This window comes from Trichoderma camerunense (genome assembly GCF_050948025.1).
Source record: "Trichoderma camerunense strain CBS 138272 chromosome Unknown V8C40scaffold_12, whole genome shotgun sequence".
Taxonomy (NCBI): Eukaryota; Fungi; Ascomycota; class Sordariomycetes; order Hypocreales; family Hypocreaceae; genus Trichoderma; species Trichoderma camerunense.
This window is the reverse complement of record NW_028145358.1, coordinates 1,090,664-1,112,497: the sequence shown is the minus strand read 5'-3', so window position 1 is coordinate 1,112,497 and position 21,834 is coordinate 1,090,664. Positions and strand designations below refer to the sequence as shown.

Sequence of the window (21,834 nt, the reverse complement as noted above, 5' to 3'; positions counted from 1 at the left end):
ACCTTATTGCTTCAATAAATTACGAGACCTGACACATCCAGGTATTTTTACTAGTACAAGTACTTAATATAAAGCTACGGCGAGCTTCCTCCTTCAAGTAGAAAAAGAAAGCAAGACACAATGCAGGGGCGGTTTAATTGACGGCTCTCCGGGTGCAGGTGGATATTGCAGGTCAAGGAGCGCGTTTGCCGTTGGATAGGGCAAAGAGATTGGATGAAGCTGGTGATTGGACCCAATAGTGGAAGTTTGTGCATGCGCATATGTACCTGCTTTAGATACAGCACAGTACAGTACCTACAGGGACAGCTGATTTATGCCCTTTTTCTTCTTTTTTCCTTTCTTTGTTATATCCAAAGACTGGTTGTTTGATGTCGTAGCCTGATAAGCATATAAAGACAAGTATCCGTATTGTCTAATACCAAACGAATGTGTACAAAACACGGATGATATTCCCATAGTACCAACATCCGTACCTAGTAGGTAATTCACGATTCCACCTGTGTAGTGGGCGGTAGCATAGGAGACAAAGGACATCTGGCTTCTTTACCCATGCTCCCGACCATCGGAACAATGGCATCACATCATTCACTCAATGCCCCATTTAGGCAGTTTAAGTAATCGTGCAGGTGATATTCCGTAAACATGTGTACCTAGTAGTTGGTTTATCCCAGAGGTACAAGCACAAGTACACATGGAGCTGTCAAAAGAGCTGCTCGGCCTCGGCAGATGTTTGCGCCGCACGCACCAACCATCCCACAAAGCCATGCACCTCCATACGTCATCTGGCAATCCGCAAAGCCTCAAATTCAACCTCAAGCGCATCTCCGTCGCCTACATCCAATCAATGCCTGTCTGAATTGCCTAATTGAGCACCGTCGCCGAGTGCACAGCTTTGGTCAGAGGCGCATTCCATCATGGCGACGCTGGGAATTGGCTCCAGCCGCCTGTTATATGGTGGCGGGGGAGGAGCCTGCTCTCATCCGTTCTCAGCATCCTTGCGCGCAAGATGCTCTACACGAGCTGCTGCTGGCCGACGGACAGGCCCAATTGCTGCTAATTCCAGGTCTATCCGGCGCATTCCATCTTCACAGCGCGTTTTTTCATCGCACGACTCTGGCAAACGACCCAAGTTCTCCCAGCGGCTCGGCGAAGCGCTGCGCAACAGCAAAATCACATGGTATCAGATCCCAGTGGGATTGGGCATAGGCTTCTTGGGATTGGTTCAATTCTACAAGGTTTCGTCGAGAGAAAGGGAGAGGCAACGACAGGAGCAAGAGGGAACCGGTACACCAAAGCCACGGCCAAAAGTGCGCCCCGAAGGGCCATGGTAAATACCCCTCTTGTTGAATAAATGATCTGTGCAAAGCTGATGAAGTGTATTCTAGGCAAGTCCAGATCATGTCCACTCTTCCGCTCAAGGCCATCTCTCGGGTATGGGGCTGGTTCAATGAACTGACAATCCCGTACTACCTACGTGTTCCTGGTTTTAAGCTATATTCGTTCATCTTTGGAGTCAAGTGAGTTGGCCCCCGCTGAGATGGAGACAAACTACAGTAATCTTCTCCTTTGCTGACTCGTTCTCGTTATTGTACAGCCTTGACGAAGTATCTGAACCTGATCTCCACGTATATCCCAACCTCGCTGCCTTCTTCTATCGAACTCTCAAACCAGGTGCTCGCCCATTGGATCCAGACAATCATGTGCTCCTCTCCCCGTCCGACGGCAAGGTTCTCCAGTTTGGTCAGATTGAAAGCGGTGATATCGAACAAGTCAAAGGCATGACGTACAGTATCGACGCACTGCTTGGCAAGCACACACCTACATCTAGCATCTACAGTGGACTGTCCGACCAAGCGCGAGAGCGCCCCCAACGGAGCCATAGCGGACCTGTCGGCGATGAAGAAATCGTCAAGCAGGAAGAGGAATTTGCTAGGGTCAATGGCATCTCATACACGCTTCCCGATCTTATGTCGGGAGCCAAAGACGTTCGGTCTCGGCATCCTGTTACCGACGAATCGCTCAAGGAGTCATCCCCCCGTGCTGTCTCTGAAGTTCGCGCTGAGCTTGCCCTCGGTGAGAAGCCTTGGTATGATCTGCTCTCTCCCGACAAGACCACTTCTTTGTACTACGCCGTCATTTATCTCGCTCCGGGAGACTATCACCGCTTCCACTCGCCTACCAACTGGGTCGTCGAGAGCAGACGCCACTTTGCAGGAGAACTCTACAGTGTATCACCCTATCTGCAGCGCACGCTACCTGGCCTTTTTACCCTCAACGAACGTGTCGTCCTTCTTGGTCGCTGGCGCTGGGGTTTCTTCAGCTACGTCCCCGTAGGCGCCACCAACGTCGGCTCCATCAAGATCAACTTTGACCGCGAGCTCCGCACCAACAGCCTCTTGACGGACACTGCCGCCGACCTTGCCGCTGAGGAAGCTGCAAAGCGCGGCGAGCCTTATCTCGGTTTCGCAGAGGCGACCTATGAGGGTGCCAGCTCGGTGCTGCATGGTCATGCGCTCAGAAGGGGTGAAGAGATGGGTGGCTTCCAGCTCGGCAGCACGATTGTGCTGGTGTTTGAGGCGCCGGCCACTTTGAAGACTGCAGATGGAGTGGAGAAGAAGGGGTGGGAGTGGGCGGTTGAAAAGGGACAGAAGCTGAAGATGGGACAGGCGCTGGGTCGGGTGCTTGAAGAGTAATGGGTTTTAGATGAATTGCGACTTGAATCTTGTATAAAACAGAACAAAGAGAATATATGTCCATAAGAGGAGGAGGAAAACAAAAACAAAAAATGCATTGTATGTAGCATACATCACTCATCACCAGCATAGGAGCAGAGAATCATCTCATCAAAACCAAAAATATATTGCATATTTTCTTCAAAGGCTAACAAAGACAAAAACGCTCACACGCCCACCATCCCCTCACACCTCTTCAACACACAAACAACAAGCCACCTCTTCCTCTCCGTAATGTCGTCTTCACGCTCGCTATCCCACTCCCTCTCCACGCCATCACAATCCCTCTCCCACATCCTCTCCACCTCCACGCCGCCCTCCTCGCGCAGCGCCGTCGCATCGAAAAAGGGCGCCATCTTAGCCCTCCCCGTATGAAAGCCCGCGACGACCCATGCTCGGGCCTCCGCCGTCTTCTTGAGGAAGTACCCGATGGACCGGCGGAGGTTCTCGTGCTGCCACGGCATCCAGAGACAGTCTGCGACGAAGAGCCGGTCCGAAAGATGAGCGTGGGAGGAAGGGAATGCTGAGGAGGAGGAGGAGGAGGAGTCGAAGACGCCCCATTCGTGGCCCTCGACGAGGATGGAGGTTGTGACGAGGGAGGATTTGCCTACGGGGGCGAGGTCGGGCTTGATGTTGCGGGCGACGTTTTCGCGGAGCGTCTTCATGACCGCCGGGGCGGGATAGTCCGTCACGACGACGCCCGCGGCGCCGAGCAAACCGGCCATGATACTAGGCAGCGCCGTCCCCGCCCCCAGCTCAAGCGTGTGCAGGCCTCTCGTATCGAAGCTGATGTCTCCCCCAAGACCCCTATCCTGCTTCTCCTCCCCCTCATCATCGTCCAAGGAGTCCCTCTCGATGAGCTCTGCCAGCAGCAACGACGCATTCCACAAGTAATGGCTAAACAGACGCCTGTCAGTCTCGCCCTCTGGATCAGCGAGTTCTATGAGGAGCGTCTTGGGCAGTTTTGGCGATGCGTAGAGGAGGGAGTGCTCTGCGTCGCCGTGCTGGTTGACGATGTCGTCGGGGAAGATTACGCCGAGGGATGTGGAGAGGTAGTCTTCCGGGCCGTCGGGCTCGTCGCCTTTGAGGCTGATGCGGGCGGTGAGCGTTGCCATTGCTGATTTTATGAAAAGCTTTGCGAACTTTCTTTGTGTCGTTTTTGAGGAGGCTGATTGGTATGGTTGAGGAAAAAGATGATTGATATGTGTGATATCTCAAGATTCTTCCTTTAGGTAAGATCCGACCGATCTGCTCCTCAGATCTTTTCACCGTCTCAAAACCAAAGACGAGGAAAATCTGAGATATATCTTCTTTTACCCCGGGTTTATGAGAGATCGCGACCAACGCGTTCGTCTTAGGTAGACGCCGCCTCAAAATCTCAGATGAAATCCTCAAATTCTCGATCCCCCCACACAACCCCGCTCTCCTTGGCGATAAGTAAAAATGAAAGGCTCTAGTAAGGCTAAGAGTTATTATATTTCTTTTTTAATTCCGTTTTAAGTCTCGAGCGTCTTTGTTTGACACGGCTGATGCTCCTGAAGTTGGTGATTCCTAGGTCGTTGGGTCGAAAAAGATATCAAGGTGGGGGTGCAAAAGGTTAGTAGTAGCACCTAGACAGAGAAATTTGCCAATCCCGCCTCCACCCACATAAAAACTCCAAGTGACATTCTCATAGGCAGTACAAACAAGCAGTCTAAAGATGTTCAGAAAGGACTTCACAATTAAAAGAATCTTCAAGTAATTTTTATATCTTTAGATAGTTTCATTATAATATTTTTTTGTAAAAAACATTTTGCTTCATGTCGTATGACATCAAATAATATTACATAACAAGCCATCTTGTCATGAGATGCCCGTGCCTCATACATCTTGATCCATACAAAAGAAAATTCCCTCCCAAGTTCGTGCAAACAAATGAAATGATAATTATACATAGAACCACATGCAGAAGCGGTTAAAGATGTATTGCAAAAACAAAACAAAGCTTCATGCTTTAAGTGCCCGAGGGAGGTAAGATGGATATACCTTTGAGTCCCTGCTGTAAGTCCTCCTTGTCCCATCCGATGTCCCATCTGCGCCATCATTGCCCAACATGTAGTAGTTGTATATCAAAACAGGGTATCAAATCCAAAATTACCCGCTTCTTCCCAGCGTTATAATATTTCCCATCCCAAGAATAGCCCAATATACCCTGGTGCCCAGTAGAGATCCCATGCGCCGTCTGCCATGCTTTATAAAAGTCATGTTATCAAGTATTGATTCAATTCGAGTTTCTTCCTTTTCTCTCAAGCGAGAGTGGCCCTTCCAACTTACAAGTCAGAAGCACCGGTGTCCAGCATCCGCTGCATCTCCTTGAGCTGCTCCTCCGTGGGGTCGTCGGAGATCCAAGGGCCCTTCTCATCATCGGAGGCGTTGTGGAAGCCCTCGGCACGCTTCAAGGTCTGGACATCAAGATCGGTCACATAAGACTTGCCATCCGAGAGCTTGATGCGGACCTCGTGGTCGGTGGAGAGCATCATGTCATCCTTGGCCAGGCGTCGAGGGCCGTCAAACACAGCCAGGACGCGCTTCTTCATCGTCATCTGTCCCTTGTTGAAACCCCAAGAGGAAGGGTAGTCGCGGCGCTTGTTGCGACCACGCGACTTGGTAGACAAGGGAACACCACCTCGAGAGTGGGTCATGCCGCGAGACTTGGAGACGCGGTTGAGAGAGTTCTTCTTCTTCAGAGAGGAGTACGACTTGGCAACATCGTCGGCCTCGTCGTCATCAGCCATGTCGTCGTCATCCTCATCATCCTCGGTCACGGAAGTCTGGGTGGTGGCGGGCAGGTTATTCTTCTCCAGAGTTTGGTGAACGTCCTTGTCGTCAGCAACCTTGGACAGGTGCTTTGCGTTGATGGCCTCGGCGGGGTCCTCCTGCTGAACAATGCGCAGAACACAGTCGTCCAAGTGCTCGTAAAAGTCTTGAGCATTGGTAAAGGTCTGCGAGCAGGTGCTGCACTTGCCAGTGGCGTCGGGGGCATAGCCGGCGAGCGTCTTGGGCGCGACAGCACCAGAAGCCCTTCTGCGGCTGTTGGGGGGAGTCTGCTCAACGCCGTGGACGGCAGTCAGGTGTCTCTTGAAGACATCTGCGCGGTTGAACGACTTTTCAGCCGCGGAGCCAGATCCGGGACAGAAGCCACAGACCATGGTGCCCTTGTAGTGGGTCAAGGTGTGGCGGTTCTTGTCATACTTGCGAGCAAACCCCTTGACGTGGTATTCACACGTCATGATGGGGCACTTCTCGGGTCGCTCAGTCTGGTGAGTGAGCATGTGCGCCTTGAGATCCTTGAAGGTCTTGCCGCACTCGGGATAGGTGCACATGTGCTTCTCCTTGATCTCATCGCCGCTGGGGTAGTCGGCGGAGACGGGAGAGATGAAGTTGCTGCCGCTGTTGCTGGCCTTGCTCATGCTCAGGCGACGAGGTCCAACGCCGGCTCCGGGAGTCATGGTGGTTGATGTCGCATACGGGCTGGTGTTGTAGTTTGTGGCTGGCTGAAAGGATCCGTTCTGCAGGTATGGCGAGGAGCTGCCGGTGCGAATCATATGAGGCTGGGGAGAGGATGAGAGAGCAGAAGGAGAAGTGGGATACTGAGGGGCGGCAGGCTGGTAGTGAGTCTCATAAGAGGGAATGGCCATTGGCCGGCTGATAGTTTCCGGATGGATCAGAGAAGGATCTGTAAGCGCGAGTGGTCAGTAAGCAGCATGATAAGCAGCGCGGGAAAACAAATGCAGAAAGGCTGCCGCAGAGGGTCCAATGAATGGCGAAAACGAACGGGGAATTTGGGTGTTGATGAACTCTCATCAGGCGCGGTTGCAGCAAGTCAAGGGAGGCCAGGCCAATTTGAGGGTTTCTGAAGATGGCTGGCTGAGCTGAAAACTGACTTGCCGTCGCTCTTAGCGGGGACAAGTCAGCCAGCCGAGATGGGGACCACCAACCAGATGTCTCAGCCAGACAACCAACCGGCACAGTAGCAATGATGCGCGTGATTGACAAGGGGAAAAGGAGAAGAAGAGGTTAAAGCGCGGCGATTGTGATTGGGATGGTTGTGGAGATACACAAGACGGAATGAATAAGAAACAAGCGGAGATAAAAAGGAAAAAACAAAAAAGAGGGTAATGGTAAAAAAGGGCAAAAATAGCAGCGGACGGTGATGCCGAAGCGTGGTGTTGACAGGAATGACGACAGTGTCGATTGCCGTCAACCGCTAGGGCCAGCCGAACAGAGGCCGCCGGCTTGTAATTGCAGCGTGCAGCGCCGCGCAGCGCATCTGCATAGTGGGCTCGGGCACCGCCTGGCTGGCTATGCCAGTGGGTTTGCGGTGCGAGTGCAGCGCTGAAGCAGGGATGCGGCGCCGGTTCGGGGGGCCTCTCAGAAGCCAGAGAGGGCCTGAGGGGCAATCTGGCGGGGGTGGCCATGGCACAAGGGGGGGAAAAAACTATTGGCCGCCCAAAGAGGAAATGCCCCCGGGCAGGCTGCCACCTTGGACATTTTTTCCATTGGGTTTTGGAGGGGAAAATTGAGTGAAGTGAGAGGGACGCGCAGAAGCGCAGGAAGAGTGATTGCAAAAGGCAGAAGGCAGAAGGCAGAAGGTAGCAGTCGATGGGTGTGTAAAGCTGGTGAAAATAGGGAGTACCTAGTAGATAAAACAACTTACTAACAAAGCCCTTGGGGTGCGCCAGGCTGGCAAACTCAAAGGCCGACATGTCGTCCAATCCGTCGGGGCCAAAGGCTGAGAACTCGACAAAGTCGCCGTTGGCGATGCCCGGCTGGATACCGAGGCCTTGCACAGTCCAGTCTCCCATGATCTGGCCGTGGTTCGACAAGGGAGATCCGACAGCGGACGAAGGAGCAGAGGGCGCGGAGGCAGTAGACAGGCCGGACGAGGGCAAGTAATCGTCGCCGTACATTCCAGGAGAGGTAGGACCGTTCATGATGTAGGTGTTGTCGGCAGTGTATAATGAGGGCTCGTAGCTAATGGTGCTGGGGCTGGTATAGAGCTCTTGGCTGGGCGCGCGCTGGACATATGAGCCGTAGGCATCGGCGGCGATGCTCAGATCCATGGGCGCAGAGGAGTAGACGGGGATGTGGGATGATTCGAAGTGGGTGTATTCATCCTGCTGCTGGGGGAACATGCTGAAGCTTTGCTCGGCCAGAGAGGCCATTGTGAAAGGCTGTTTAGACTCGTGGCGGAAAGCTGGTTTTGACTGATTGCTTCGCGCGCAGCCTTGGTGAAGCGCGGCGCGAGTGCTGGACTCTTTGTCTTTCAGCGAGAGATGGCTGTGATCTCTTGCGCTTGGAACCTGGAGTCGCGAGTGGGTTCAATGGAGCTTAAGAGATGTGGTTTGCGATGTTGCTGTAGTCTCTCTCAAGGTTGGCGCAAAGGTGAATGAGAGGTAGGTGGGTGGTGTTGTGGTAGAGGCGACGGCGGTGGTGGTAGTAGATATGAGCAGGCAGCAAACGAGGGTCCGTTGTAAGTGAGTATAAGGTCGTGAAAGGCAATTGGATCTTGTAGATAAGAGTAGACAAGATATGAGGTTATGCCGGAGGTGAAGTTATACTTGTATGGCTGGAGATGGTCTGTCACCAGAAGTTCGGTTGAACATGTTGGGGGCTGCCGACGAAGATATAGCCCACCGAATGCATCGTGGTAACAGGGACCCAGTCTTTGGATCGCCCATCAAACACAGATTCGACACGCCGCGGTAAAAGACCAGATACATGTACCGCCCGTTCCTACATGGTACCTAGAGGTAGGGCTCTCGCTCTGGCGCAGCCTCATCCGGGGTGGGGTGGCAGCATACGGCACAACCATCATCGATGGACATTAGCAAGTAGCAGTGCCCCCAAGCCGCCTCTCCGAAAGGATAGTGTGTATAGAGTATTATTCCAGTAGGCAACGGGGGGGGCGTGTGAAGACAGAAGCCAAGACAGAACGGCATGGCATGGGTCAAGAATGAAAGGGGTGGATGCCGGCTTGGTGGGATGGGATGGGGATGGGGATGGGATGCTGTGATGAGGAAAGGATGAAGAGACGCCAGAGGGAGTGGCTGTAGCCCAGCCCAGAGCGGTGGGAGTGTGCACTACCCCCGTGGCGTGCAATTAGATCAAAGCCCGATACCCTTGCAAGACTCAAGCAGGCGTGAGGGGCATCAACCCAAAACAGGCATGGCGCCTTTCCTCAGGCCTGGGAATCACCTCCAAGCTCCAGCCCTGGCCTGCCATGGCCTACCACAGACACATTCGGACACCTCGGCTTGGGCTTTGGACCGTCCTCCGGGTCGCTTCCCTGTCCTGTCAGAAGCTTGAAGAGAGCGCCTAAAGGAGCCCGGTAGCGCTACTTTTACTGCCCCCAAGATTGCGTGGCGCGGCAGGTATGGGGTACTGCGAGGGACGGAGTCATCCCCTGGGGCCTGGTTGGTCTTTTTCATCACGCACACGCTTTTCTTTGCTTTTTCTTATTGCGTCGAGAGTGTGTCAGTGTGTGTGTCTGGGTTGTTGATTGTGAGCTGGCATGGCATTAATCTTGTCAGCTTCAGTTCCAAGTACACGGTTGCTGTTCCAGGGGGCCCGCGACCAGGGTTTACATGCTACCGCAGCGCTGAGTTGAAAAACGTGGAAATTAATCTAGTACCTGACCTATATGATGATGTCTAGGTAGTTTGAGGAAGCCTCTGCTTCCGTGCGAGGCTGAACCAAGTGCCCATCACTTTATCAACACCGGGAGATGACTGCATAGACGTCGTCTTCCGGGCTGAACTAGGGGAGTGCCGCAAGCCCAGCAAGGGCGCGTGTTGCAGTGCCGAAGGCCAGCCAGCAAGGGAGATGTTCGCTAAGCGAAGCCATAGCCATGAGGACGTCCAGAGACGAGAAGACGCAAGCTCTGAATGCTGCCTTTGGCCCCCACAGACCCTGCAAGCAGCAAGAAAGAAAAGAAGGCGGTCCGCGCTTGAAGCTGTGCCTGCCCGTGGTGCCTACGCTTGCATTGCCCATCTGAGATGGCTTGGTCTCGTTGCGTGCTGTGAGGCTTTTCGGCGGCACGCGCAGAGTCAATCATTGATGCATGTGGCTCGTACGCCATTCCGGTCCGGGGCCCCGGCTACAACCGCGTGCTGCCAAAGGGGAGGAGGCGAGACAAGCACAGATAGATGGAAGCATTCACTAAAGCCAACATGAGCTTGCAGGTTCCTGTATGATACATACGAACTATCTAATAGTCTAGCCCGATGAGACTTATCAGTTTGGTTTGCATGCCATTGCCATTGCCACGCGGTGAGATGGTGCAAGCGGTCATGACCGTTGCTGGGCCTGGGCCATCCTCTTACACAGATCGAAGGGTTCACAGAAGGAGGCAACGGAGAATTACGGGTTCGTATTTCAGACCTATGACAACAGACGAAGGAATCGATTACACGGCGACAAGTGCGGAAATCTAGCTTGTTGACCCAGCGGATCGACCCCGATCCTTGACTCGTCGCAAGCACCTGTAATATTATCTGGCTGGCAATCATAGATGAAGAGCTAGCAGCAAGGCAAGGCAGATAACATAACATGTGGAGTTGGTTCGAAGCCCCATGACTAACTCTGCCTACAAGTCTGTGTCTTTTTCTTTATATCGTACGAGTTACGAGTACCGCCCTAAAAGCTAGCACTTGGGATGAGCACTATACACCCTACAACAAAGTGGATAAAACCCTCCGCTTCAACGTCAGGACAAGGCCCGCGGACTTTGAGAGCACAGGTCTGAGATGGGGCGCCTTCCAGTAATTGTCCCTGGTATTATCCCGGACCGCACACAGGTCCTGAAGCATAGGTGCACGTAACTCGTACGAATACAGGTTCGATAGTGGGTAAAAGAAACAGCCAGGGTTGCGGTGCCTACTACGGAGTACGGAGTACATAGTGTGGGCCAAACAAAAAAGAAAAGGAACACGCACCAACATTGTGCATGTCTCGCCCACCACGCATTTCGTTGCCGCATTTTGTGAAACCCATCCAATGGTGACCGATTGACTCACTGCTATTTCTGGACGAGAGATACGAGCCAGAGCATGGACAAGGCAGCATGAAAACTCAAGACATGAACCAGAGAAGGGAGAAGAGTTTGTTCTCTTTTCTTGCTGCTGCACCCCTGCATGTACACGCCCGCATCGCAACTCGGCCAATGACAGCGCCGGGTCCGACAAGGAAAGCCGCTGTAGGTCCCGGCTCCGACGGATGCGCGCATCGTCCGTCAGCGAGATTTCCCTTTTTAATTCCTTTCTGCCGTTATTCCTCACTGTGTTTGGCTGGCCAGGGGGGTGAAGTGACCCAACGAGAAGACGGCCAAGAAATGGATAGGGAAGGATACCAATATCAAAAGAGCAGCAAAGAAGGATTCTGTTAGGTGGTACAGGGTGACTTTGTGTGGGATATTGGACCAGGGGGTGGGAAATGCGGGACTCCGGAGGGGCCCTTTCCCAAAGGCTGCCGCAGATAGACCTTCCAACCAGACAATGACGTGCAGGCCCAATCCGGTAATTCGTCAGTCCGGTGCGAAAGCGCGGAATATAGAATATACCACGGAATGTTGACGGAACACCAACAATCACGCAAACGCAACGCAACGCACGATGGAAGCCGGTGACATGTTTTGATGAGCATCCGCGCATCTCAGCCAGGGCTCACAAGGCGTTGCGTCGTGCAAAGCAAAAGTTACACGTGGTCCAGAGCTTTCGCCTGGTTTTTCTCATTCCGCGGTGCCGGCCGGGCATGCATGTACACTGCACTTTATTACCCCGTACATATCAACTACACGAACACATGCACCCAGGCAAGGCAAACTGGAGTTTACCCGCGTGCATCAATGCCTATTGTCGAAACTCGTCTGGTTAAAGCTGCGGTTCGTTTAGTTGCCGGCACCACAATTCCACATTTGCATCCACCGCAGTAAAAAGACGCAAGACAAAATAAACGGTTTACTCGTTTAGTCAGACATTCAACGGCTCGTCTTTCGCATAAGGCCACAGGTGAGGCCCGTTTCGGTAACAGGTGGTCAACTAACACCGGAAGCCATGACCATGACGCGACGCAGAAGAGGCAATAAAAATGGAGGAATTAATTAAAATGCTCGGCGACCTCAAACCCGAGTAGACCCAACAGTTTCCGAGACATACATGAATGCTCTTTTTTTGCAGGGAATAAAACAAGAAAATGGGATTGCGCAAAGAGTGCTCATGACTCTCTCTCGGCTTGTTGGTTCGAGTGCGTTCCCCAAGTACAGGTGCTATGCCCAGAGGGTAAAAAGGTACATGACCAAGTACCTCCCCATAGAATTCGATACGACAAGATACGACGCGAACGGAAGAGAGCGAGATCCATCGGTTGCCATTCCGCTCCAGGCAATGCAAAGTTTCCGCACTAGCATCGACGGTAGATGGACTGGATAAATTAAAGGGGACAGGGATATAGGGCAGGCGATTGAGTTGGATGGGGAAGGGCTTGGGTGCGACTCAGCGCTCCGGTACTCCGTACATGCGGTCCGTACCTGTGTGCTATGCGCGGCACAGGTACTCTTACACCTCCAGGGCTTGTACCTACAGTTACCGCTCAGGTTTTAGGCGCATGCATCTCAAACTTCAATTTTGACTGCAGTAGTTCAAGTATCCAACTGACAGCCATATTAATAAAACAAAACAACGTCTTGGCCCCGAAGATACTTTCCGGCAAGCAGAAGAAGCCTCCGTGAAAGCGGCCCCCTCCAGGAAAAGCAACAACCAGACAGAGCCAGAGAGAAGCGTATCCGTTGCCACCAGCAATCTCTCCCCCCTCCCTCGAAACTATCGACGGACGTCAAATCTATTCTTGTCTGCCTTCCGTGCCCCCATCCAACAGGCAGCAGACAAGGTCATCGGCCCTTGGCAGGGTGAACTTGAAAGGAAGCAGGAGAAAAGAAGACATCAATCAAGCCGGCTTACCAGGGTGTGTGTCTAAGTTGTGCTCAGTTGTACTCGTAGTATCTGATCTGGCCGGCTGCTCCACGGTCTCCTGGATCGCGAGAGAGCATCAGCAATCAATCACGAATCTCCACAGACAAAAAACACACGAGGGAATCGACGAGGCTCTGCGGTCCACAAAATATGCACCACGTTTGGCGTCAACCCCCGTCTCTCTCACTCTCGTTCTCATCTTGTCTCTCACAAGGGCCCCCGATTTTCACCAGGGTCTTTGATTTGTTTCGCTCGTTCCATGGCGTCTGCCCCACTAAGAATTAGCGCCTTTTTTTTCCTTTCTTAACCCTGATCCATCATCATCTTCTTTTTTTTTTCGCCTAAGAAGGAGCAGGAAATAAGAACGAGGGGTGGGGCAAAACGTGACGCTGGAATAGGGCAGGGATGCGGCGCGAATTGAAGACTGATTAGGAAAAGCGCGAATCGACAATCCCAACTCCCGCAGGCTCCCGAAGCGGAATGGCCGCATATTCTTGGTTCGAAAAAAAAAAAAAAAGCTTGGCTCCACTACCCTTGTCGAAAACAGGCCAAGCTTTCTTTTTCTTCTCTTTCTCTCCTCCTAAGACCCTGTGCAACGACTTTGTCTCGGCCTCCTTGTGATAAGACGTGCTGCAAGCGCAAAACCACCCCCTTGGCAGCCCGTCTATTCCCAAACGGTCCATTGGGTTGTATGTTTCTGTTCATTCCACTTCAGAAATCAGCCTCGTGCATGCTCTCTTTCGCAATGCCAATATATTGATTGCTTTTTCAGCGCGCGAAATGGACCGTAAAGAAGAAAGCTTCCCGGGATGCGATGCGACGGGAGGCTCATCCATTCCAGCCCCCCGTGTGACTCGACCCGGGCCAGAAACTCATCATGATACCACTGATGAATAGTCCAGGCAATAATACTACCCTATGGCTTTTAATTCTCACCTTGTTTTTTGCTCTCTTTCACATCACCCCCCTCCCCCCCGTCGTTGCAGAGAAAAACGTGTCCCATGGTGCTAAGTAGTACGAGTATATTTCGTCAAGAGCTTGTAATGGCCATTTGAGCATATGACTTGATACTACGTCCCATTCCAAGTTTGATAGCGGGGTGTATTCCAACTCTAGACCCCTCCTTTTCCGCGAATGTCTCAAAGCCACCGCATTTTCAATGGCGGCTTGATGAGCCCCTCCTCTTTCCCTTGCCTCTATGGCTTCATGTGGCGCAACGGTTATGGTTGAATTCTAGTCTTTCTGCCCACATGTACTCTTTCTTTACTCCCACGCGGTGCAAGCGACAACCGGGTAACCCGAGACGGCGGGCAGTGGCGCTTCTTCGCTCCAGGAAAGCATAATACGATACCTTGCCTATGCAGATTGAGTTTTTTCTCCAGTTTGCTATTTCTCCATCGCGGCGAAATGAGATGAGCCGAGCTTTGAGATCTGCTGTTTCATGATTTTTTCTGCATTCCTCAATTCCTAATGCTTCTTTCTAACTTCTTGCGTGTTGGTCGTTTCTCCGACATAAAGAGCACGGCCTTTTCTAGGGTAGAGTTGCTGACGTGCATACACTCAACCAAGTGCCAACCGACCCCCTCCTCGTGGCTCGAAATGCGAAGCGACGAGCCGATGGGTGTCGCTGTGAAGCATAATCATCTTGTGCTACGTGTCATTCTTTCCTACACATACTTTCAATAATTTGTGCAGGCCTTTTCTCTTTTCCAATCAAAGTCTATCTCTTCTCTTTTTTCTTTTTTGTCTTGTCTTATCTTGTCTTTCATCAGCTACAGTGATTTGTTTGATGTGCGGTATCGGGCTGCCGTTCACATCTCTCATTGGTAATGCCTTTTTGGGACGAAAACGCAGCATACTGCCCGCTGATTGGCCAGAAACCTCCGCCACCGCCTCGAGTCGATGGCGGTGCAATGCATATCTACAACATATGCATGCTAATGCAGCGGCACAACAGAAAAAAAGCAACTCGCCAGTAAAAGTGTGTGATGGTCAAAGGTAGTCACTACTTCGTATCTGTAAAAAGCTGCAGACTAAGAGACACCAAGAGGCGGTGCCTATGCCGGTACCATGTTCTTCGTCCCATGTACATCTTTTGCCCCCCTTCGCTCGCTTCAATCTTCTTCTACCTCGACACCCCCAGGCTTCTCTCTCATTCGGTTTCCCATCTTGGCGACACATGGCTTGAAGTGGAGCGGTCAAAGGGCTTGCTTGCTAGTTGCCTACGCCAGGCGCCAATGCTCCTCGCCCAGAGGAGAGGCCCCCAAACTTCGTCTGTGCAACACCGGATTGCTGGGTAAATCATCCGCGACCCCGTGCGAAAGCCACAGCGCAAGCATGCCTCGCGCCAGGTCAGATGCGGCAATGGCTGAAAAGCACCTGGCGACAGCCGGATGGCATGGCATGGGATGAGATATGATGGGATAGGATTCGCAGCCCTCCGACACTATTGTCGCATCCCGCCCCCGCCAGTCTCCTGTTTTTTTCTGAGACACAAGAAACACACAGACACACACAAAAAACGGTGCTGTGCCGCGTGCCGTTGAAGGAGGATGATGATGAGACACGGCGAGCGCATACGAGATTTGCCGTGCCGTTGTTGCCATCATCCTCTCTCCACGGGCGTGTAAGCCGCCGCGTGGTTCCTCGGAGATCAAACCAGCTGGTCGGGACCGAAAGGGCTCGCATCAACATTGTTCCAGCGCGAGTGAGTGTGAGGGTGTGAAGAGAAAAAGTCGAACTAACCAAGCAGAGCAAGTGCAATCCTTCGAGGTGTGGATTGATTTGGCGTCAAGGATTCACAAGTTACAAGTTACAGATCAGTTGCTCCGTGGCCCCGAACAGGTACTCCAGAGCTGGCCATCTCATAAGTGACAAAGACTGGGTGCCCCCCGGTGGGCTGGAATGGCAGCTGGCAGTTGAGAAAGACAGATTCGCGGTTGTCTTTGCGCCTTGCCACTACCCCGTGGTGGATTTCCCGCCTCACTTTGCTTTGCTCTCGGTGAGCGAAACGAACCCCCTATGATGTCTATCCCTCCCTCCATTGGAATGCACTGCACTCTGCCGAATCAGCCATCGGTGTCAAGGTTCGCTCAAGCGCCAGTGGCGCTGCCGTTTGGAGGCTCGCATCCGCCCCTTTGGGCTCCTTTTAGCGGCATGCGTCGAGCGAGAACCGAAGTGCTTAGCAGTATCAGGACGGGGCTGGAGGAATTTACTCGCACCCGCTCAGCCCTATGAAGTCTGGACTTGGTGCACAGCAAAAATAATTCCTCATTCCAAAGCAGCACATGGCATTCGTCCCAGCACCGTGGGACCGTTGAACGGCTTTCACCGCCATCTTGGGTAAAACATTTGAGAGTTAAAAAAAGAATGGTCTGAACAGAAGGGAGAGATATTCGTTAGACTTTGAAGCTCCCATACTTAGCCGAGACCATCTCTGGGGACATTGGGGCAAAAACGCTATCAATCATGGTTATTCGCAAAGGCCAACATCCTTGCTGCATGGAGGGCGCTTCGTACGGCAGGTCGTTCTTGTTTCTCTCTCTGGCAGAGAGCTCGTCTTTGAGCCAGCAATGGATGTCTTTGCCAGCCGCCCCCGTCGCAAATTCATCAAACCCCCCTCCTTTGGCCATTGGCCCATCTCGTTGGTTTTAGCGCGCCGTTGGATCACAATTCGAGGCATACTCGAGACACTAGTACTAATTATATCGACGCCAAAGAGATGGCTGCCGTTGGTTGGCTGCTATTCTCCTCCTTGGATACTCGTAAAGAAAAAGTGAGGCTCCGGGAAGGCGTCGTTCCCCTCAAATTTACGAACAAGTGCATGTACAAGTTCAAGTGTAGTAAATGCTTTATGTAAGCAGGGAGCAGTTCTGTGACGTGATGTTTATCCGACGTCCGAAGCCAAAACCAACAAAGTTGGAGATGGTTCTCCTCTTTCATTCCCCCATGCCAGTAAGCACGGGAGCGTAAAACAAAAACCTTGTCATCCGTGCTACTCGGACTTGTCGAAGAACACACGATTACGATGCAGCCAATCGAGGCGCCCGGTTGGCTGATGGGAAGGAATAAGCGCACATCACGTCCGACCGGGGTGCCACGCCCGCTAATTGGAACTGACCCGGGTTCATGGACTCGACTCAACTCAAGAAGTCGCCCTCTGACCCATCCTCCTGGGATTTCCAGGGGCACAGGGCGACTACTAAGACGACTTTGAAGGAATGCAGTTCAGGGGCGGAAAGGCGCAACGCAAGGACGCACGCGCGCACAACGCAAACGCACGGCCTTGGGTCTTGGTCTTATTCTTGGTCTTGGACGGGCTAGAGGTCTTGGATATTCGGGGCCCTAGCCAGCCAGTGAACGAACGAGCGCCTCCCCCCGCCCGTCAAGATTGTCAACATTCACGCACGCTTCGGGGACTGCAAACCGAACAAGCTATGGAGACTGGCTGCAACTGAATTTCGGGCTGCATCGCTTCGCCCTCAAATCGGTATTGTGGCTGCGTCGAACACGGCACTTGGACCTCAAGCCCCTTCGCCGGCGCCGCCGCCAGGAAACCCTATTCGGGAAGTGGCTTAGGCATATTTGCTGCTTTGTGCTTGGATGGGCGACCGACGAGTGCTGTGCCCAGGAAAGCGTGCTCGGTAGGGCTGAGCAAATGCACGCTTGCTTTGTGCTGTCAATTCTGCTCACCACATCCGAGTCCAAAAGCACGTTAGCCCGGTGCTACGGGGTGGATCAAGCTTCTCGCGGGCGTGAGGCTATAGCCGTCGACGACGTGGTCGCAATACTCGCACCCCCTCACCATCTTGCTCCCCCTTCTGCTGCCAAATCCCTGACGTTCATCCTCAGTCCCGTCCATGGTCCATCTTGCCGACACGCCAATCTTGTCAGGGTCCTGGCCACACAGCGTCCCATCCGCAATCTCTGTCCACGAGGCCTGTCATGTCTATCCCACCCATGGATGTGAATCCCCCTGCTGCTTGCGCTTATTGGCGTTCCATTCTTTCGAACAAGCAACCCAGTGCGCGGCTCAAGGGTACGTATCGCGTCTGATCCAATGCGGTAATCAGTGCGATCGCATCCTGTCCCGGAATTCTTTCTGAACAGTACCGTACCGGACAGGTCAGGATGGCCCCACCCTTGCCTGCCTGCAGCTGGGGTGAATCATGAATCATACCGGCCAAGCCTAAACCTCCGCTCTCCTTGCTTCATCAAGGCATTTACATTTCCCGTACGGGCATGCTGCTGCGTGTATCACAGGATTGCCTGGTTACTTGCACAGGCATGTTGCCAAACCCTAGGAGAGACCTGCCATGGGATATGTCTCTATCCCTTGCACTTTGATGTAACAAAGGAAGGAAAGAAGGAAAGAAAAAAAGATGCTCCTTTCTCATGTTGTGTTCGGCGTGACCTACTTCATCCGGACCGCGATTGCATCAATATTGCAAAAACCTTGGCCGAGAGGCCCTGCTGCACACGTGGTTGGCTCTTTTACGGAAGTATATCGCCAGGATGTTACCCTGCTGTGCATTGTCGCTGAAGCCCGCCGCGAATACAGCCATGTACATACCGCGACTGGCACTTACACGGCCGCGGGCTCAGTGTTCAGTGCAAATTCTTGTGCGAGGCTTCTGCACAGGTACATACGTCAGAGTTGTATTTGCAGTTCAGCTGGTTTCACTGCAGGCAATCTATTGTCCATGGAACAATATGCTGCTTTGATTTGCTCCCCCCTTTCCAATAGAGGCCGCACAATAGAGGCCTCTCTGCTGTGCCACTGCGCCTTTCGTGCGAGTTGATGAGAGGTGCGAGTGTACCGAGTTGCTGCGTGTACTTCCAGAGACTACGGAAAGGGTACCCAATGTAAAATATTATAAGTCAAAGCCGTCACGGACCGTCTTGATAGGCTGCCATTACTGCGCGGCAAGGGAAAGCTTCTCAATAAGGTTTTGTGCAGGAGCCGGGACGGCCGAGCAGAACAGCGTTTGTGTGCCACCTCTCGGATAGGCTAGCCTATCCCGTGTGTAGACACTATGCCTCTATCGTGGCCGTAATAGCTCTGTATGACCTCTTTTATCATCATTTTCTGACAGAGTACGCCGACTTACAAATTGGACGGATATTGGGCTTCTTATCCTTGCTCAATCCCATCATGCTGGTATACGTACTTGTATCACAACACCGTACGCGTACGGAATGTCCAACGCGGTGATGAACCCCCGTTCAGGAAATACGGACCCTGTACAAGAAGAACATACGAATGCTTGCACGCATTACAATCCTACGAAAATACGGAAAATGTGCCACGAATAGAATGCTCTGTACTCGTACTCTATAATACGGAGTACAGTACAATGGCAGAGCCATGTGACTGCTCCGTATTGTCCTCACACTTGCATCACCTTCACAGCGTCCCACATTTCCGGGTCTATGACCAGACATGTATAAACGCTTATACTCATAAGCCTTCCGCAACGGGAATCAACAACGCTCATCGTTTTATATTTCAAGGTGCTTTATCAACCCCCCTTTTGACTCCACACATCAGATTATACGACATATACGACCAACCTTGAATTCCAAGCTTCGACAGTGAGTCTCCGTAGTATTTGGGCCTGTTCTTGTTGTACTCGTAAACTGAACGTTTTTTGCACTCAGGGGCAGCCCTCGCTGGGTACTCTGCTTCTGCTGACTTAATCATATGGCTGCCAATCAAAGTAGGTTTCGCAAGGCATCCCCATATGTGGTAATGGAATGGCCCATCGATCTCGGTCTATTCTCAAGCAGGAAGCGAAGTCGCGAAATCGTCTTAATGTCAGCGTTCTGCACCTCGTACACTAGTCCCCCTTTAGTCAAGGGCAGCCTCTTTTTATTTCTGAGAAATAACATTCTGAGACATGTTCCCTTGTATGATTGGCCGAACGGTGCAGACGCTTCGTAATTACGCAGCAGCCACAGCAGCGTTCTGCCGCAGTACGTACCTGGCCCACAAGGCAAAACCGCGGGCAACAGTCAGATTGGCCTGTGCCCTTGATGTGTTCAAAAACCTCGGACTCTGACCAATCGCAGCTCGTCCTTGAAGCCCCGGTCACATGTCTCTTCGCCTAGCTTCGCCACTCTCAGTTAGTTGAATGGGCTTCCATTTCCAGCATTCCCCATCGCCAGCCGTCCATTTGCCAGAGCCAGAACCCTAGCCGCCTCGTCTTCCGAGCTTGATCCCGTCTTTTCGATCTCGGGGCGCGACTCGCTTTTCTCCACGCGGATGAGCTCACTAGCCACTGAGACGCTCTCCGGGACAGGCCTTTCCCGAGGGCCCTTTCGGCTCCAGTCGCACAGGCATCGACGACAGTGTGCCACAAACCGGCAGCGCTAGCAGCCAAGGGGAATGTGATGTGCCTGCATCGCTGCCTTCTGGAGATCTTGGGGTCTTACAGCAGAAAAGGCGGGCGACGATGCCGACCGTCGCCTACGTAGCCCCAAACGTCTACCGGTCGTCAATTGGGGTAAAATCTGGAGAGAGAAGCTAGCCAAACTGCTCTACCGACAGACACGAGGCGCGCGTCACCAGATGGAAGAGACGAGACTCGCCCTGCTTTCGGGATGGAACGAGGCGTCCTTGCGGCTCTTGCAGGTTGTAAAAATAGATTCCCGCACAGTTAGCGGACAGATTCTCGCGAGCTCGCGCCTTCTAGCCCATCTACAGTACGTTCGAGAGCTGGAGTGCACAACCACTCGTACACTACACTCTGGAACCTGCAAAGCAGCATCCTCCGATGGCTCGCAGGTGCACAAAGACAAAGCCGGACGCGGTACGACGACGCCACACCCACATGTCGGACCTCTTTTCCTTCTGTCTCGACCAACAGGTGTCCAGTGCACATGGGGAAATCTGATGCAGCCTTTGCCCCCCTTCTCGTCGGCCAACATGCCCATACCCACCCTTCCGCGCTTCTTCTCGATCCTACATAACGTGCCCGTCGGATCTCGAGTTTGAGCTGCCTTGTTGTCTCAGTGCGAAGGGGAGGCAAGGTAAGAAACGTGGTGGCATGGTTAGGCTGCATCGTGTCCGAGAATGAAGGTTGCGGAATTATCGCTGTCTGTGGCAATCCGGATTTCAAGTTAGACACAAACTTGCATGTGTGCAGCTCGGCATGTGCTGTACAGTACGTACACCTTGAGCCTCAAGGTGGCCGGCGGGAGGGAAGTTGTGGGCGCCGAGAGAACACTAGCTCTGGTGTTGTTGGCTGGGCGGGCTTTTCGACATACGGCCTGTCAACAACACACGAGGACGAATAGCCAGCTGGCAGTAGCCATATTGCTACATCCTGCGGATGACGGCTCTCGAAGGACGCTCTCTGGCTACCTACCCTGAACTGTGGAAGTCATTACGTTGTTTACCGCGGAGCTCTTTGGCCCCCAAAAAGCCACCGTTTATCTTCTGTTTGCTTTTGTCGACATGCAGTGAATACGGAACCTCTAGCTATCTGATACAAAGCCTCCATGCAGGGGCTCTTGAAGATCATGCGTGCTGCGAGTCGTGAACTCTGGTCCAATATGGAGGGGTTGGCCACTTTGGGAGGGCAACAGAACCCGCCATCACACGCTTCACATCCTCTGGTTACTGCGTGTTAAACAGGCTAACACTATCAATATTATCATGCATATCAAAAGGAATATCAATAGCGCTTGACGTTCAACGAAGGTTGGCGAAATTTGGACCAAAGCTATCTACACTCACTATGGCCGAATGAGGCTTCATGGAGCGATAGATTGAAGGGCTTAGCTTGCATCACTGGCACAGGCGCCAAAAGGAAGCGGTCCCCGTTGAGCATGTCGCGCAAAGGCACAGGGGTGCCAAGGAAAGTGGGAGGCGGTCGGGACGCGACAGGGAGGCCAGGAAAGGGGGGCGTGTAGACGTTCTGCAGCGCCGGGATGAGGGCAGCTCCCAGCAGCCAGGGTGGTGGTGGAGGGATGGCGTTTCGAAGCTCTGTTTGCCGAGCCCATACTTCTCTGTTCCCACACCCCAGCAGCCCCGGCAATTCGGTAGCCCAAGGACTCGGTTCGCCGTGTGACTCGCACTGACTAACTGCAAG

The 21,834-nt window shown here is 52.8% G+C and overlaps 6 protein-coding genes across 6 annotated transcripts; 4 read left to right on the top strand and 2 right to left on the bottom strand.

Moving 5' to 3' along the window:
* Nucleotides 1-723: 723 nt before the first annotated feature.
* Nucleotides 724-2,878, top strand: V8C40DRAFT_249709 (phosphatidylserine decarboxylase 1). Its single transcript, XM_083216819.1, has 3 exons — nucleotides 724-1,327; nucleotides 1,386-1,517; nucleotides 1,595-2,878. The coding sequence occupies exons 1-3, from the start codon at nucleotides 915-917 to the stop codon at nucleotides 2,691-2,693; spliced, it is 1,644 nt and encodes a 547-aa protein (XP_083071802.1). The 5' UTR covers nucleotides 724-914; the 3' UTR covers nucleotides 2,694-2,878.
* V8C40DRAFT_249708 (uncharacterized protein) lies at nucleotides 2,754-4,458 on the bottom strand. The gene has a single exon (XM_083216818.1). The coding sequence runs from the start codon at nucleotides 3,845-3,847 to the stop codon at nucleotides 2,900-2,902; it is 948 nt and encodes a 315-aa protein (XP_083071801.1). The 5' UTR covers nucleotides 3,848-4,458; the 3' UTR covers nucleotides 2,754-2,899.
* A 470-nt stretch (nucleotides 4,459-4,928) lies between these two features.
* On the bottom strand, nucleotides 4,929-8,037 carry V8C40DRAFT_49254 (uncharacterized protein). Its single transcript, XM_083223031.1, has 2 exons — nucleotides 7,429-8,037; nucleotides 4,929-6,447 (listed from the first exon to the last, which is right to left on the bottom strand). Exons 1-2 carry the CDS (start codon nucleotides 7,934-7,936, stop codon nucleotides 5,042-5,044), a joined length of 1,914 nt encoding a protein of 637 aa, XP_083071800.1. The 5' UTR covers nucleotides 7,937-8,037; the 3' UTR covers nucleotides 4,929-5,041.
* A 6,703-nt stretch (nucleotides 8,038-14,740) lies between these two features.
* Nucleotides 14,741-15,330, top strand: V8C40DRAFT_249702 (uncharacterized protein). The gene has a single exon (XM_083216817.1). The coding sequence runs from the start codon at nucleotides 14,810-14,812 to the stop codon at nucleotides 15,149-15,151; it is 342 nt and encodes a 113-aa protein (XP_083071799.1). The 5' UTR covers nucleotides 14,741-14,809; the 3' UTR covers nucleotides 15,152-15,330.
* Nucleotides 15,331-17,978: 2,648 nt separating this feature from the next.
* Nucleotides 17,979-18,737, top strand: V8C40DRAFT_49233 (uncharacterized protein). The gene has a single exon (XM_083223030.1). The coding sequence runs from the start codon at nucleotides 18,121-18,123 to the stop codon at nucleotides 18,538-18,540; it is 420 nt and encodes a 139-aa protein (XP_083071798.1). The 5' UTR covers nucleotides 17,979-18,120; the 3' UTR covers nucleotides 18,541-18,737.
* Nucleotides 18,738-20,493: 1,756 nt separating this feature from the next.
* On the top strand, nucleotides 20,494-21,289 carry V8C40DRAFT_249698 (uncharacterized protein). Its single transcript, XM_083216816.1, has one exon. It carries the CDS (start codon nucleotides 20,877-20,879, stop codon nucleotides 21,111-21,113), a length of 237 nt encoding a protein of 78 aa, XP_083071797.1. The 5' UTR covers nucleotides 20,494-20,876; the 3' UTR covers nucleotides 21,114-21,289.
* The last annotated feature ends 545 nt before the right edge of the window (nucleotides 21,290-21,834 follow it).